The 17,073-nt window shown below is 39.9% G+C and overlaps 1 protein-coding gene across 1 annotated transcript; it reads left to right on the forward strand.

The window, feature by feature from the left end:
- Positions 1–4,332: 4,332 nt before the first annotated feature.
- On the forward strand, positions 4,333–10,778 carry LOC139454804 (uncharacterized). Its single transcript, XM_071236430.1, has 2 exons — positions 4,333–4,701; positions 8,934–10,778. Exons 1-2 carry the CDS (start codon positions 4,333–4,335, stop codon positions 10,776–10,778), a joined length of 2,214 nt encoding a protein of 737 aa, XP_071092531.1.
- Positions 10,779–17,073: the final 6,295 nt, after the last annotated feature.

The following is a 17,073-nucleotide window of genomic DNA, read 5'->3' on the forward strand; positions in this document are numbered from 1 at the left end:
AACTTCCCGATGCAAGGGAGTTAAGTGACTGTATAAGTCAGGTCCAGTTAACGCCCTTGCGACCCGTGAAGATTCGGGGTAGAATATGTTTCAGCAACCCATGCTTGCCATAAAAGGCGACTGTGCTTGCGGTACTTAAGAGGCGACTAACGGGATCGGGTGTCATCGTATCCCAATTGCGTGGATTGATGCTCACGATGTCAACCACTGGATTGTTTGTTCCAGACTCGATTATTTACAGACTCCATCATATAGCTGGAATATTGCTGAGTGCGGCGTTAAACAACAAACAAACAAATACCCTTGCATTCGGAAGATGGCGTTGTTGGGATAAAAGGCTTGGCACTCAACTCTGGGAGTTCTGTATCAATGGACTTGATGGATAGGATAGGCTGTGTGATTAAAGCGTTCGCCCGTCACGCCGAAGACCCAGGTTCGATTCTTCACATCGGTACAGTGTGTGAAGCTCATTTCTAGTGTCTCCTGCTGTGCTATTGCTGGAGTATTGCTAAAAGCGGCGAAAAACCATACTCATTCATTCTTGTCAAGGAGGTCAACTCCTATAGCAATGACCCCAATTGTTTGACAGGTATTACTTAGAAGTTGACGGATGACAAGGTAGACACAATTTTATGGATACCAACTTCTTTAATACTGTAAAAAGCGACGTTTCGGTATAGATCCTTATGTGTTATCCACCTAACACCTATCCATCTCCTCTGTACTTTATCCCACACCCAGATCTGCGACCCTTAAACCCGAATCAGTGAACACTTGCAATAAAATAACCTTTACTCAGGTTGTTTTAAAAGTTATGATGAGAAATTAGTATATGAATTGTCTTGAGCATATATATGCAAAGATTATCATAACTATTGGGGGCTCATGATTGTTCAAATTCATTCAAATAAAAAATACTCTCTCTCTCTCTCTCTCTCTCTCTCTCTCTCTCTCTCTCTCTCTCTCTCTCTCTCTCTCTCTCTCTCTCTCTCTCTCTCTCTCTCTCTCTCTCTCTCTCTCTCTCTCTCTCTCTCTCTCTCTCTCTCTCACCTTGACTGGGCTCCTGTCTACAAACAGTGGAGCCAGTTATGGATCCGGAAATGCGAATTAAAATGGCGGGACCTTCGAGTCACTTTCACTGTTGTGTCCCTCAATGTTCAAGCGATTCGCGCTACGAAGCAAATATCAGCTTCCACGCTTTCCCCAAGGCAGAAGAACGGCGGGGGAAATGGATTTTTGCCATCCGAAGGGAAGAGGGTCCGTTATTCAAGGTACACGAGTACCACCTGACCCAGCTACGAACTGAATTTTGATAAATGATTTCATAAATATTTAATGTAAAATATTTCTTCATGATAAAAATTTCCGCTAACCTTTGATTTTTGACCGTTTGAGTGTATGTATTTCCAGTGGCTAAATTGTCTTGCACTAAGAAACGTGGTTGAAGTGCATGTTTCCCTCTTGCAGATATCAAAATCCACTGTCATTTGTGGCAAACATTTCAGACGGGAGGAGAAAAGGAAAACAATCTGTAAAACTCTCTTGAGACCAGGTAGTTATTTAAAATATTAATCTTAATGATCATGATTATCATGTGTTGTGATTGTGTTGTACCAATAGCTACTAGTAAGCATGGTATTTATAATTACCAGTGTTATTGTTGTGTTATTTGTGTCTGTGAACAAAATATATATTTCAATTATTGAATATCAAAAATATTTTTGTGGGAGAAAGTAATGTTTTCTGTCCATGTCATGTACAAATGAATTTGTTTTACAATGTAAACATGTTTTTACTGTTGCTGTTTAGGTGTTGTGCCTTCTTTATTTGCGTGGCACAACCCACCTCCACAACGGAAACCACCTATGAGAAGGTCACGCCTGCAGACCAGGAAAATTTTGGAAGATGTACTTATTGATAGGTAATTACAATACAATTGGTAAAATTGGTTTAAAAGGCTACATTGGGTAATTATGCACAGTGTTCTTATACTGTTGGGTTTTGAAAGTTGTCATGTGTTTTTGTATGCAAACAACTTAAAATTCATGGCATATTTTACACAAATACGCAGCTTACCTAGAGTTCTGACAACTGTTTAGTCGCAGCATATTTATTGTTTTAATAGTCTAATAAGCATACAAACAATCACCAGCAATTTCAGGGATGGTGTAAATCCTGCTGGGGCATTGTGCAGCATATACCAAGTTAGCAGAGGCACTATAAGTTCCCTTGAACCCAAGTAAGGTGGCTTTAATTTTGGGGGGCACGGGTGGCCCAGTCGTCTAAGGAGCCGCGCTTCACTGTGCAGAGTTGCATCCCTTTTGCACGCCAGGCTTGTGGGCTCCCGGTTCGCGCCGATTATGTTTCTAGGTTTGTCAGCACAGTACCCGTGCTCGTGGGTTTCAGCGAAGTGGTAAACGTCTGAAACCTGCATCACTTTGGGCTTTCTTCGCACATTAAGCTGACACGCCGTGATGTAACTGGAATACTGTTAAAAGTGGCGTTAAACCAAACTCGCTTTAATTTGGTTGCTGATGATCTATAGCCTGTTTTTTTCTATTAAATTTTAACATCCTCTCAATCAGAGGATTAAAGTAACCGTCACAATGCACATGATAAATATTCTCAGTTTGTTTGAAAATGTTTGATAAAGAAATCAGACATCCATTACTTGACATGGATGTAAAAATAGTAGATTAAACAGTTGGGTTTCTTGCTTAAGACTTACGCAAATAGTGTCGGTTGTAAACCCAGTAACTAACAAAATCCCAACAAATGCCTATTATTAGATAAAATGATGACTTATCTATGGTAAAACAAGTGAACTAATTCTTTCACAAGGAGACTCTTTTCAAAGCACATTGGACCCCCGTGGTACAGCGGATAGAGTGAATGCACGCAGAGAGTAAGGCCAGTGGTTCAATCCCCGGCCGTGTCATACCAAAAGATATTAAAAGGTGGTACTTGTTGTTACCCTGCCTGGTACTAGGCATTCAGGGGATAAAACAAGGACTGGTTGGCTTGGAGTCAGTATGCTGTGTCCGAGTGGGGTACCCTTGTTATGCTGTGGTATGGTACTTCAGTGGGCTAGTTCTATGAAACCCGCACGAGTCCGGTCAAGTACAAGCAGTCATACTCACGCATGTCATTGTATAAGTGACATAATCTTGAACGCGATGTTAAACCCCATTTAACCTCACCTATTTCTTCGTGAAACTTGGTATACACATCAGGCATATGCTGAACTGGTGCCCTTTGTTAATTATGATTATTTGTATTTTATATTTGTTGCGTTAGCAATGGCAACATGTTGAACTTCAGTTCAAATGAAGATTTCATTTGTCTGAGCATGACATCATTAACTGATAAACCATTCGATACTTCTTGACACACGCACTGCATACACATCATTTTGCAAGTGCAATAATGTTGTTTTCAATTTCTACATTCATATTACACTTATTTTTGCAATTTCAATAAAAAAAAATTTTATTTTTTTTAAATTCCTTGATATTTTAACGTTTTTCAAGTACCATCAGTTCATAAATGGATTTCATGGCATTTTTTTCAGTTTATCAGAATATAAGAATTTTTTTTCTAGTTACATTTCATTTCATTTATTTAAGTATTTGTTCACAATAGATGTATGGATTAGCTAGGTATTAACAAAAATATGAAAGACTTTTCCAGTGGCATTTTCTTGTCATTGTCTCCTCAGATACATGGAACCACTAGTACAACATTGCCCTTCAAATCAGGCATTTTGGATTTGCAATGAAAATCCAGGGTACTTTAAACACTGGTTTCGCAATTTTTCGAAGGTTTAGGGACATGTTGCTGACTAGCACCAAAATTAATGAGCATAGGTCAACATTTTCACGTTTTAAAACCTATTAATATTAAACCTTATTTTGTTATTTTATCAATTTCCCCAATTTTATAAAATGTCAATTGAGATAGACATAAATTTAGTGCATCCTGGACCGCCAATATAAAACCACAAGTATATGTTGAACTTGAATATGCAGTCGTTCACGTCTGAATTTACAAAAAAAGGATTGCTAGATAGCTGTTTGTAAAAAGTCACACAAAGGTACTTTTCCGAATAAAATAAAATAAAATAAAATAAAATAAAATAGTATTAGCATAAGCCAGTCCTGTCGTCTAAAGAATCGTGTGATGAGATCCAATTACACACAGTTCGAGGTTTGGTGTAAGGGAGGTAACTACGGAAATCCCAATTCCGAATTTGTCGGGCAACTCCGACTGAAGCGATGTCGTTGTGTACCAGTGAATGCAATGCGAAGGGCGTTCCGATTGAATTGATTCAAAATGGCGGAGAAGTTATCTTCTCAAACCAGGAAACCGCAAAAGATTAGAGTTTGCACCGTCTGTAAAGAACATGTCAAAGATAAAATGTATCGGTCATTGGTCTCCGAACCTTCCGAACCATATAGAAAGTATATTACTGAGATTGGAATTCCCGCAACAGGGCATTTATGTTATCCCTGTGTTAGTAAACTAAATCGCCTAGTGAAAATAGACAGGGACCTATCAACCTTGTTGGACAAGCTCAAACAAAAAAGGGTTCATCTGATGTGTGAACTGAAGATGCTGTCAACTGGGATGGATCACGTGGATGCAAACTTTACTTCTAATATTCTTGGAATGACGCCGAAACTGGAGTCGCCTCCCCCTAAGGCATGACATAATCCATAGTACTATTAGTAGTTTACTGTATCTGCATGGGGGATAACCGAGAGCCTTGAGGATTCAGAATTTCAGTTAGCGTGACCTTCGACATAATATTAATTTAGTGTAGGAAAAATAATGGTGACAGGTCAATATTTTTCATTTTAACAATAATTTGTGAAATTTGTCATGTGCTGTTAAATATACTGTCTACTAAACATTATTTTAGTAACATTAGTATACCCCTGCTTACGAAGTAAATCAGGGGTATATAGCGTTCCGTTCGTCCGTCCGTCCTTCTGTCCGTCAGCTTTTGTACGGCCCATAACTTTTTAACCATGCACCCTAGCTTCACCAAACTTGCTGCACACATTTACTACAATGAGTACTTGTGCCTTTTGCTAGTTTGAAGATTCTGAACTTTTTAATTTTTGCCGTTTCCATGGAAACATTAGAAACTTAAACTTTAAGGGTGGGTGTTTTGTACGGCCCATAACTTTTTAACCATGCACCCTAGCCTCACCAAACTTGCTACACCCATTTACTACAATGAGTACTTGTGCCTTTTGCTAGTTTGAAGATTCTGATTTTTTTATTTTTGCCCTTTCCATGGACACATGATGGAATCATGGTGAAACATAAATTTTGGGTAGAGTTTTTGAACGATCCATGTTTACAATATTATGTATCCTAGCTTCAGCAAACTTGTGACATTAACCACTTTGATTGTTTTTTATCTGTTATAAGATTCTGAAAGTTTTCTCTTTTGCTTTGCTGTTTTCATGGAAACATGATGGAATTTAGAAATTTTGATGACTGCATTGTTTTGTATAGCTAATATATTTTCATAAACTGTTTCCACACATGTAGATCATCATAAGTATCTGTGCTTTGTGTTAGTATGAATTTATGAATTCTTTACCATATCTGTTAAACCGCCACTTCTTCCTCCAGGAGGGAACGGAAGGCCTGTCAACTTTGAGACACAGCACAAGTCACTCATTTGACCTCTTAGGAGCAATTACACTCTTTATGTAAACAAAACACAATCACTTGTCTGATAAGGATACTGTATTGCCATAGTAAGCTATATGATGCCAAGAGTTTCATTACTGTGTTATGCTTTACAAAATTTTAATTTTCCAGGAAGAAATTAATTGCAGTTTTAGAAAGAATATAAATGATCATATATATATATATATATATATATATATATATATATATATATATATATATATATATATATATATATATATATATATATACACAAAGAGAAAAATAACAAAGTCAGTTCGCCACCACTTGTGTCCCATATATGGCTCATTTATCCTATTTGGGTATTTTGTTCGCACAAGTGTCCACACACATTCCGGCATTATTTGTCTGTGATGGGAGACAACATCCTCCCCATCACCCAGTCTGATCTTCTTTTGAACAAATGCTGGTATTTTCCACCCGTTACAGTTGTCAATTATTTTCAAGAATTTATTGTAGAGGTGCAGTTATTAGGGCTTGGAGGGAGCGCATGTCCCATTCATCTGGCTGTTCCGTTGTGGGTGGCTACACAGGGTTTGATAAAACAGTAGGGGCATGTGCCCTCCTCCATTCGATTGTCACCCTCGGGATCTGGCTGATTTGCAATGTACTCTTCCTCGGGAATGGGGGAGTCCACTTGAATTTGAATACCTTACGTTTTGTAAATACATTTTTTGTTATTGTATATATAGTGAATGTAACTATTCTATAAACGGACATGGTTACAAGGAACATTATTTCGTGATTAATGTATATAAGTCATTGATTAGGATATGCACTTTGACTGGATATATTCTTATTATGCAGTAACTGTTTCATTATTATCAAATTTGTAGCCCACAGACCTGTTGTCCTGCGATGTTCCGTAGCAGCCATATGTAAAATATGCATCAATAACACATATTCACCACTAATGAACTGCGATATGGTACACAAGTTGTATGTAGTCAGCTTCTAAATGTATTTGTAAATGTATTTGTATATTTTGTGATACCTGACATGAGATCATGCCACTATAGCCATCATATATATATATATATATATATATATATATATATATATACATACAAAAATGAGGTAAATGTTCACTCGGTGTACATGTAATATATAATAAAATAATAAAGTCCACGTTAGTCCATCATCTTCTTTATATCAGTTTCATACATAGTACTTTCACTGTCTCATGACAGCTCTTCAGTGTAACTGACATTGACATATAATGATGTCATACTTATGATTACGTCATAAATTACAACTGTGACGTCATAATGTATTTACACACTCCAGCGACGACACCAAGTAATTTAACAATTGTAGGGAGACATTTGAATTAAATATACAGTATTTGTAAAGTAATACTGTATATTTAATTCAAATGTCTCCCTACAAGGACTATGTATGAAACTGATATAAAGAAGATGATGGACTAACGTGGACTTTATTATTTTATTATATATATATATATATATATATAAGTGGGATCTGTATTTCAGTTGTTTTAATATGTTATGCTGCCTTGGACCTGAGAATTGTCCGCAGTCTCAAGCTGAGAGGCCGAGGGCCATATGACCCCTTATCCATAATTGTATGTGGCAGAGGAATGTAATGTTTAGAACATAAAGTGGGAAGCCGATTTGGGTGCTGAAAGGCTGTAACTGGCGGTTTAAGGCTAGATGGAAATTATGAATTTATTGATTTTCTTATATGATATTGTTCCATTTTTTATGTGTTTTTATATCAATAATTTTGGGTCCTTTTGATAATTCTTCTTATGTAACTCCTCAATCAAATTTTTATTCAAAGGTGTTCATCACCTTGTTCATGGTGATCTACTTCCTCGTAGTGAACACTGGTAACATGGGAGATTTGGGGGGTGGGTCAATTGTCACTGGAACTCAATCTTAGTTTTTAAAGCATTGAAGTTAAAATCAGTTCGAAATATGTAATATTTCATTAATTAACAAACTATTTACTATTTGTTGTTGACCTGCGGGGATAACGGGAGTATGTGAACTTTGCTCACTTCTTTCTTGTTTTTCATGTTGTGATGCAAACGAAAATATTCGGATGACATTTTCTAAAAGCACTGTGTAGGGAGAGAGGATTTTTGTCTTTGTTTTATTTCTTAAAAGGTTACAAATCTAGGAATGTGAGGTGAGGTAAAACTGGGTTTGTGTAGCTGCTTGTTCTAGTCCGGACTGATGCCAATTTATAGTGCTAGCTCACTGAGATACCCCACTCAGACACAGTATAATGACACCGAGCGTACCAGTATAATGACACCTTGTTTTAGCCCCACTGGATTGTCTGGCCAAGACTTGATTATTTACAGACAGCCATTATATAGCTGGAATATTGCGGTGTTAAGCAACAAACTCACTCACTCACTCACTCACTCACTCACTCTCTCGTACGAGGCGACTAACTTGATCGGGTGGTCAGACTTGCTGACTTGGTTGATCTATGTCATTGTATACCAGTGGTGTGGATCGATTCTCATAATAATTAAATTAATCACTCGATTGTCTGGTCTCGAGTCGATTATGTACAAACTGCTATCATGTAGCTGGAATATTGCTGAGTTCGACGTCCTGGACCAGACAATTCAGTGATTGACATCATGAGCATTGATCCATGCAATTGGGATACGATGACGAAGATGGCGAAGACCTAATCTACCACAGATGTTCACGGGTCACTTGTCTAACGGACTAACAAAGCCCATGGAACCTCTTTACTGTCATAACCTCTTAAATGCCTTATCAAGAGTGGCTTATATATTAGACCAATTAATAGTGCACCAATAGTAGTAATTACCCTGATTACTATTAGATAACGGATATGGGTGGCCCAGTCGTCTAAGGCAGTTGCCCAGTTGCGTCCCCTGGGCACACCGGAAACCTATGTTTGTGGGTTCGAATCCCGGTTCACCCTGATTCTGTTTCTAGGTTTGTCGGCACCATACCCGTGCTTGTGGGTTCACCGAAGTGGTAAATGTCTAAGACCTGCATCACTTGGGGCTTTCCTCCCACATTAAGCTGACACGCCGTGATATGACTGGAAAACTAATTAAAGCGGCGTTAAACCCGACTCACTCACTCACTACTATTAGTTAATAGTAAATTTTTAATCTTCAGTTTCGTATCTGTTGATACATGAATATTTGTACCCAACAGTGATGGTAATGTCAGTTTCTTTATTTTCAGAAAAAGAAAGATGAGGATGAAATATCAACAGCACATTTTTCACGAATTCTTCCCAAAAAGCAGCCAGTATTGGTCATCCAGAATCCCGTGCCTAAATTACCACAAACTGTGGCACTTGGCAACGCACCCGTTATAGTACAGGCAGTGCCTGGACCTGACTCTGGTTGTGTTCCACGCATGGGAAAAGCAAAGACTCAACAGGTTTCTCATCTACCATTACAACCAACAAAACCTGGTGTTGGTTTGGTGTCACTTCTAGGAAAACAAAAAACTAGGCCGGTTACTCATTCACCGACAAAGCCATCAAAGCCAGGTGTTAGTTCGGTGTTGCATACTGGAAAGCCTGACACTCATCAGGTTTCCCATCAACCATTACAACCGATCACCTCAATGATAAGGGAACTACCGAAAATCTTACCTCGACCTTTCCAGGCCACTTTTGACTCGGGAAGCTCAGAGTCCAGAAGTGGTGAGAATGGTGTCTCTCTGCCATTAACAGCAGTGAGTAATGTGATTGTTCAGACAGGGGTTCCGGTTTCCTTCCACATGTCAACAGTACCAAGTGGTGCGATTGTTGATCCTGGGACACAGGGTGCAGAGACAGCTGTGAGGGGAGCTTTGGTGGCAAGACTTGTTCATGGAGGATGCTCAGATGTTGTGAAAGTCTTGAGTACGGATGACAAGAGCGATCAGCAAGGTCTTCCTCTCATTAAAAACGAACCAGGTGACCATTCTTTTGAAAATATGAACAGTTCACAAGAATACAACATGAGGGAGGAGGTTTGTTTAAAGAACGGGTTGGAGAGAATTGTTACAGAGTCGGGTGATGAATATAGCATTGTGAAACAGGAATTTTCAGATTCTGAGTCATCTGATACTGATGTACCAATGTCTGGAATTGAGAGCTCTGGAGGAACTGATGGTGATAAGTCGTTACCCCAGAGCATAGTCATCAAGCCAGAGCCACAAGGTGGGCTTCACATGTTGGAGGAACACGTCTCCACACACGATGTGGCAAGTCATCAAGAAGATGTGAAACATGGTTTTGTTACACCTCTAAGTGGTGTGTCAATATCCCACAGTGTTACAATCAAGCAGGAACCAAATTCAGTTTTTGACACAACCGAGGAACATGTTCCTGTAGGTTGTCTGGATAATTGTGAAAAACATGGTAGTGTTACAAGTGATAGTGGTATGTCAATATCCCACAGTGTTACAATCAAGCAGGAACCAAGTTCAGGTTTTGACACACCCGAGGAACATGTTCCTGTAGGCTGTCTGGATAATAGTGAAAAACATGTGAATCATGTTACAAGTGATAGTGGTGTGTCAATATCCCACAGTGTTACAATCAAGCAGGAATTAAATTCTAGTTTTGACACACCCGAGGAACATGATCCTGTAGGCTGTCTGGATAATAGTGAAAAACATGTGAATCATGTTACAAGTGATAGTGGTATGTCAATATCCCAGGGTGTTACAATCAAGCAGGAATTAAATTCTAGTTTTGACACACCTGGGGAACATGATCCTGTAGGTTGTCTGGATAATTGTGAAAAACATGTGAAACATGGTAGTGTTACAAGTGATAATAGTGTGTCAATATCCCACAGTGTTGTCATCAAGCAAGAACCACACTCTGATTTTGACCCACCCAATGGACATATTTCCTCTGGTTATTTGGGTAATTGTAATGAACGAGTAAAACGAGATAGTGATGAAGTAGACACTGATCTGTCGTCATCTCAGTGTGAGGTCAATATCAAGAAAGAGCCACCAGACCACACTGACTCTTTGAAAAATGTTACATGTGCTAATGATGTTGCTGACATTTCTCCGAAATAAGTTTCAGAACACTTTGTCAAATACGAGGTGACATGACCACCAATGTCAAGGCTGTGAGATAAACATCAGGGATATAATCTTCGCTAACGATATAGGAAGCAAGCATATGTAGGGATATGTCGAGACCGGATCTGATACCGATACTCAGCTCCTATAGAGAGAGGCTTTGATGCTTCGTTTTACATCATTGTATTGAGTGTGTTAAAATACATAACTAAAATCTCTCTGAATTTTGGAAAATATTATTTGTTTTAGATTCTAACATCTCCAAAATTAAAAAATATCTCCAAAATTGTCTGCCAAATTAGTTTGGAATGCCAGAAAAATCCCTGATGTGCCTGTGAATATCAACCTGTATTTGCCCAGGCCAGGTAACACTAGGTCCCAGCTCAGTGTTTAAAATAATAGTAAGACCCAACAAGACAGTCGGACAGGGGACCCATAAGTGTTGCCTGCCCATCTTCAAAGTTAGTTCAGAGGCATTCGGGTAGCCTAGTGGTTAAAGTGTTTGCTCGTCACGTCGAAGACCCGGGTTCGATTCCTGACATGGGTATAATGTGTGAAGCCCATTTCTGGTGTCCCCCGCTGTGATATTGCTGGAATATTGCTAAAAGCGGCGTAAAACCATACTCACTCACTCACTCACTCCTTCTTCAAAGTTACCTGCCTGCACTCAGACATTATAAATCACATCTTGATACAGTTGAAATAATGTTAACAATTACTTGAGAATCCGTGAAGAGTTATGATAAAACTGAATACGTAAGTTGGCTTTAAAGCATCTGACAGACAGTTGGGCAGTTAGAGGAAAATTTCACGCACTCAGCAATATTCCAGGTATATTACGGCGGTCTGTAAATAGTTAAGTTTGGACCAGACAATCCAGTGATTGACATCATGAGCATCAATCCCCGCAATTAGGGTACAATGACATGCATCAACCAAGTCAGTGAGCTTGACCACCCAATCCCGATAGTCGCCTCTTACAAGCATGAGTTGCTGGACAATTTTTGATTTTGATGACTTAGTTGATGCATGTCATCGTATCCCAATTTCATAGATAGATACTCATGATATCAATCATTTGATTGTCTGGTCCAGACTCATTATTTACAGTTTGCTGACATATACATGATATAGCTTGAATATTTCTGAGTGCGGGTTAAAACAACAAACAAACATAAGAGGCATCTTAATGAATGTCTGGCTCCGTGACTTGGTGGATGGCCGATTGATACTCAATATCAATCACTGAACTTTCTGGTCCTGTTTCGATTATTCACTGGCTGCTGTTCTTTAGCCGAAATAACACTGAGTGTGGCGTTAAACAACAAACACACACATAAACTTTAGGATGATCCTTTTTGCATACTTTTTTCGATTTTATGCACCTACATAAACAGGGATGGGGATATCAATGACTTTTCTTCTGGTTCTTTCTAGCTATGTACCAAAATATTAATATTTGTCATAATTTATTACAGTTTGTTAACTGATGCATTCATTGTTATGGTTATTAAAAAAGGTTATCCATGTATTGCAGTTTAACTAGGCTTTTGCTTTCTTATTTGTTATTATGCAGTCATTGTCCGCTTCTAAAGCACTTATCTCATCAGATATTTACTTGATCAACCTGATCTTTGAATGTATTTTAGCAAGTTGTATTTTATTAGATGTCTCTGAAATGTGAAGGCCATGATTTAGATTTTTTTAAAGCGTTAACAGATCTTTATGAAAGAAGTTATATAATGGGAGATAACTCCCTACTAGATTTGCACTTAAATCTGGTGAAACAACGTGAACATGTTGAAGCATTATAAAATATCCATGTTGTGTCGCCAATCGCTTGCAAGCGATGTACAGCAATTCGCCTTACAAGAGCGCTAACTTTCAGCCGCTTGCAAGCGAATCGCTGGCTGAGGCTCTTCATTTTCAAACCAAAATGGCGGCTGACTTTGACTGGATCAACGAGGAAATGAACAAAGGCAGCTAACACCCCATCATCCTCAGTCTGCTCCGCATCTTCAAAGTAGTCATAAACTTCATCAGCTCGTCATCGTCATTACGTGCTTCGTTACGTCAAGCCAGCCAAGCGGTAGTTGCGCCGCCATTTTGGATTTAAGTTTCTCCACAGACGTGGGCGAATTCGACTTAAGCACGAGAAACGTAGTCCATTTTCCGGTTAACTATTTGATTGGCATTCTTGAAGTTGGTAAGTACGAAAACGTACAAGTTTACGGAGAACAACTTCTGGTTTATTGCATATAGCGACGTTTCTATGTAGATTCTTACACCGTTTTCAAGCTGGAGTGATGACAACCAAGTGATGAGAAGTATATCTATGGGTGACATGTTGTGATAAGCAGCACATAAACATTGACAATAACAGGTAAAAGAAAACAAGTAGCACACAGATAATTGGACGAAGCCAAATGTACACCATCAATACGAAATAGACACAGGTAATGAAGCAGACGGGTAATGAAGCCAGATGTACAGTCAGGATAATGGTTGGTTGGTTTGGTTTGTTGTTTTACGCCGCACTCAGCAATATTCCAGCTATATGACGGCAGTCTGTAAATAATCGAGTCTGGACCAAACAATCCAGTGATTGACATCATCAATTTCGATCCACGCAATTTGGATCGATGACATGTATCAACCAAGTCAGCGAGCCTGACCACCCGATCCCGTTAGTCACCTTTTACGACAAGCATACTCGCCTTATACGGCAAGCATGGGTTGCTGAAGACCTATTCTACCCCGGAATCTTCACGGGCCCTTGAGTTGAGTATAATAATAATGATAATAATAATAATAGGAAGAAGAAGAATCATGTCAGATAATAGATCCCACCATCCTCGCTCTTCCCTCAATCGCTTATATTTATCAATCATAATTGGAGGGCATGGTTTGATGGATTTGGGCTCAGTTTTTCAAGGAGAGGCTATCTGAACGGCCACTGCATCGGATTAATGTTCAGTGTGTTGAGAGGATCAGCAATCCTGCAGAGTCCTTCGCTTGGATGAAGTCGGCTGGCCTGAAACTAGAAACAGAAGGCTTTCTGTTTGCTGCTCAGGACAAAATGTAAATATGCAATGGAGATTATGAAGTGAATTTCATGAGACTGTCCAACACATTGTCAGTGGATGCCCCGGTTTGGCACAAACACACAATCTTAAACGACGTGATGGTGTAGCTCGATCATTTTATTAACGTCTTCGCCATGCTTGTGGTTTTGACACAGAGGTCCACCCATGATTCGACCCAGAATATGTCGAGGGAGTCATGGAAAATGATAAATTCAAAATTCAGCCTCAGACATATCCAGGCCAACAAACCTGATCCTGCCCTTTTTGACAAATCCAATGAAATTATTGATATTATTGAATTTTCTGTCCCTTTTGACGCCAATGTGATTGACAAGACTGAGGAAAAACATGGCAAATATGCGGACCTCGCTTTCGAAATGTCACGCTTGCATCCGAAGTACCAAGTTGTCCGACTCCCCATTGTTCTCGGTGCCTTAGGTTTGGCACATCCCAATCTGTTGACTGACATTGTGAGAGTACCCGTTTTTGCTAACCGGAACACAGTCCTTCTGACAATGTGGGTGATGCAGAAGGCTGCAGTGTTGGAGAGTCTTTACATTCTCGGAAAAGTTCCGGTAGGGTTTGACTAGGCAGCGCTGTCTGGGCTGCGTGTAGAGGGGGCAAGGGCCCTGAGCTGATGATGAGCCTAACCAGCCTGACTGTGCCAGGATTACCCAAACCCTCCCAAACGCATTTTTAATTTTAATCTGTATATAATGATAATGATAAAGGTCATTTGTATTGCGCATATTTCCACACGACACAGGCATGCCCCGGTGAATGGATCAGGGTGTACTCAACAATCATTCTCAGCTCCTTGGGGAATATACAACCTAAGCTGCCTACGAGGTGCCAGAAGGTTATCAACCACATTGCCATCTCATCCTACCCGGTACTCATACACTCCTGGATGAACAGAGGCACATTTCGAACAAAGTCACTTGCTCAAGGCGAAACCACACGTGTTACATATGCCTCTTATTACCCTTGTCTCAATCATAGACCGCCTCGTGGTATAGTGGATGGAGGTCTACTCGGAGAGCTGGAGGTCAATGGTTCGATCCCCGGCCGCGTCTTACAAAAAGATGTTAAAATATGGTACTTGTTGTTACCTTGCCTGGCGTTCGGTATTAAGGGGATATTCATCTTGGAGTTGTACATGTATTGCGTAAGAGGGGGATATCTATGTTAAACTGCGGCATTTTATCTCAGTGTGCTAGAACTATATAACCGGCAATACACACATGTTAGTGCAATAATCTTGAATCATTAAGGGGCTAAAACAAGTACTGTTCGGCTCGGAATCAGTATACTGTGTCTGAGTGGGGTATTCATGTTAAACTGCGGCATGGTATCTCACTGTCAATGATCGATTAGCAAAAGGCTGTCGTCATATAGCTTGAACAGTGCGGCGTTAAACAACAAATAAACAAATAATGTGGTATATGATTCTATTATTGAGGAATGTAGTGCCCAGATGTGATGATGGAGTTACATCCGTTCCCCCTCTCTCACAAAGGGATTGCATTAGTCAGATGACGATAAGTAATAAAAATCGAGCCCTAAAGAAGGCGTTTCACTTTTTTTTCCTGCACTTTTTACGATTTATTTTCAGAAACTTCGCCCGATTTGCTGTCCAAATCAACTGTGCAGTTGCTGCAAGGGGGCAGACAGTGAACTTGTGTCATGATTATAGAAATAAAGATAGCCATCTCCCTTGTACCAGTGTTTATAGTAGAACTTATTGTAAAGATAATTTTCGTTTTAGATATATAATAGTTCGTTGGAATTGTCGATCCTTTTCAATACTCCTCCGGACCGCCTCCGTGGTGTAGTGGAGAGCTGCCCAGAGAGCGGAAGGTCATGGGTTCGTCCTACCAAAAGACGTTAAAAGATGGTACTTGTTGTTACCCTGCCTGGTGCTCGGTATGAAGGGACAACACAAGGAATTGTCGGCTCGGAGTCAGTATACTGTGTCTGAGTGGTGTATGTATTTTATATTGCGGCATGGTATCTCATTGGGCTAGCACTATAAAATCGGCATTAGTCCGGACAACTACACGCCCGCCCGCATGCACGCACCCATGTACACGCACGTTGCTATATAAGTGCAATAATCTTGTACGCTACGTTCAGCCCAGTTTGACCTCACCTCATCTACATGTAAGAATGTAGAAGGGTGCTCCGTAGACCTGCATGAGAATACCGCAGAGTGTTCTCTATTCCTGCATGTGAGAATATAGTGTGCATGTAGCGGTCCATCTTTCCGAAGCAGGTGAGTGAACTGACTATAAAAGTCCAGTTTCCAACCTTTCCGAACTAGGCTGGTATTATGGACTTACATTTTGGCTGGACTAACGAGTCTATGCATAGTCCAATCAAAATCGCGCTCCGAAATCGAAATCTGTTTCGTAAAGTGTCATGCAGAATTCGGTCGATTACAAGATTTGCAAAGCATGTGCACCACCAACTCGTTGTCACGAGATATTTTCTAAATCTTTTCATGTTTTTAATCAAGGTGCTCACGTGATCTGATGCACTTCGCGATGTAAGACTCGTTTTATCACAAGTTATGGATCTTGATTATCGATCAAATCGTCTTGACTGGGCGCCACCGTTTTGTTTGAAGCAAACTTTTATGCAAGTGATACGAGAGGTGGAATCTGATTGGTCTATAGGACAGGCATAGAAGGGACATAACTCGTAACAGCCAATGGTGGCGCTACGACAGAGCCAAGGAAATACAAGCATAGTTCGGCAGGGGTGGAAACTGGACTTTTTAAGTCATTTAAGCATCTTGCCTCGGGAAGACCTCTGTGAATACTTAACAATTCTCACAGACCAATGTATAGGCTTTTTAATAGTCAACAGAATAAGAACGCAATGGGTGTGAATAACACCTTCTTTTTTTATATCTGTCTCAGCGTCGATTTGTTAAACGTATCGGTGAAAGTATAGTGAGTGACTGAGTTGGGTTTAACGCCGCTTTTCAGTATTAACAGTATTCCAGTTATATCGCAGCGTGTCAGCTTAATGTGGGAGGAAAGTCCGAAGTGATGCAGGTCTCAGACGTTTACCACTTCGGGGAAACCCACGAGCACGGGTATTGTGCTGACAAACCTAGAAACATAATCAGGGTGAACCGGAATTTGAACCCACAATCATATTTTATCTGGCGTGCCCAAGGGACGCAACTCTGCATA

Source organism: Haliotis cracherodii, unplaced genomic scaffold (assembly GCF_022045235.1).
Source record: "Haliotis cracherodii isolate W230 unplaced genomic scaffold, xgHalCrac1.p SCAF_11, whole genome shotgun sequence".
Taxonomy (NCBI): Eukaryota; Metazoa; Mollusca; class Gastropoda; order Lepetellida; family Haliotidae; genus Haliotis; species Haliotis cracherodii.

What these genes read in the sequence shown, in the direction of transcription:
- LOC139454804 (XM_071236430.1), top strand. Translation starts at nt 4,333, where the DNA reads ATGGCGGAGAAGTTATCTTCTCAAACCAGGAAACCGCAAAAGATTAGA. An exon ending in TGGAGTCGCCTCCCCCTAAG is followed by an intron (nt 4,702 to 8,933) that starts GCATGACATAAT and finishes CTTTATTTTCAG; the next exon opens with AAAAAGAAAGATGAGGATGA.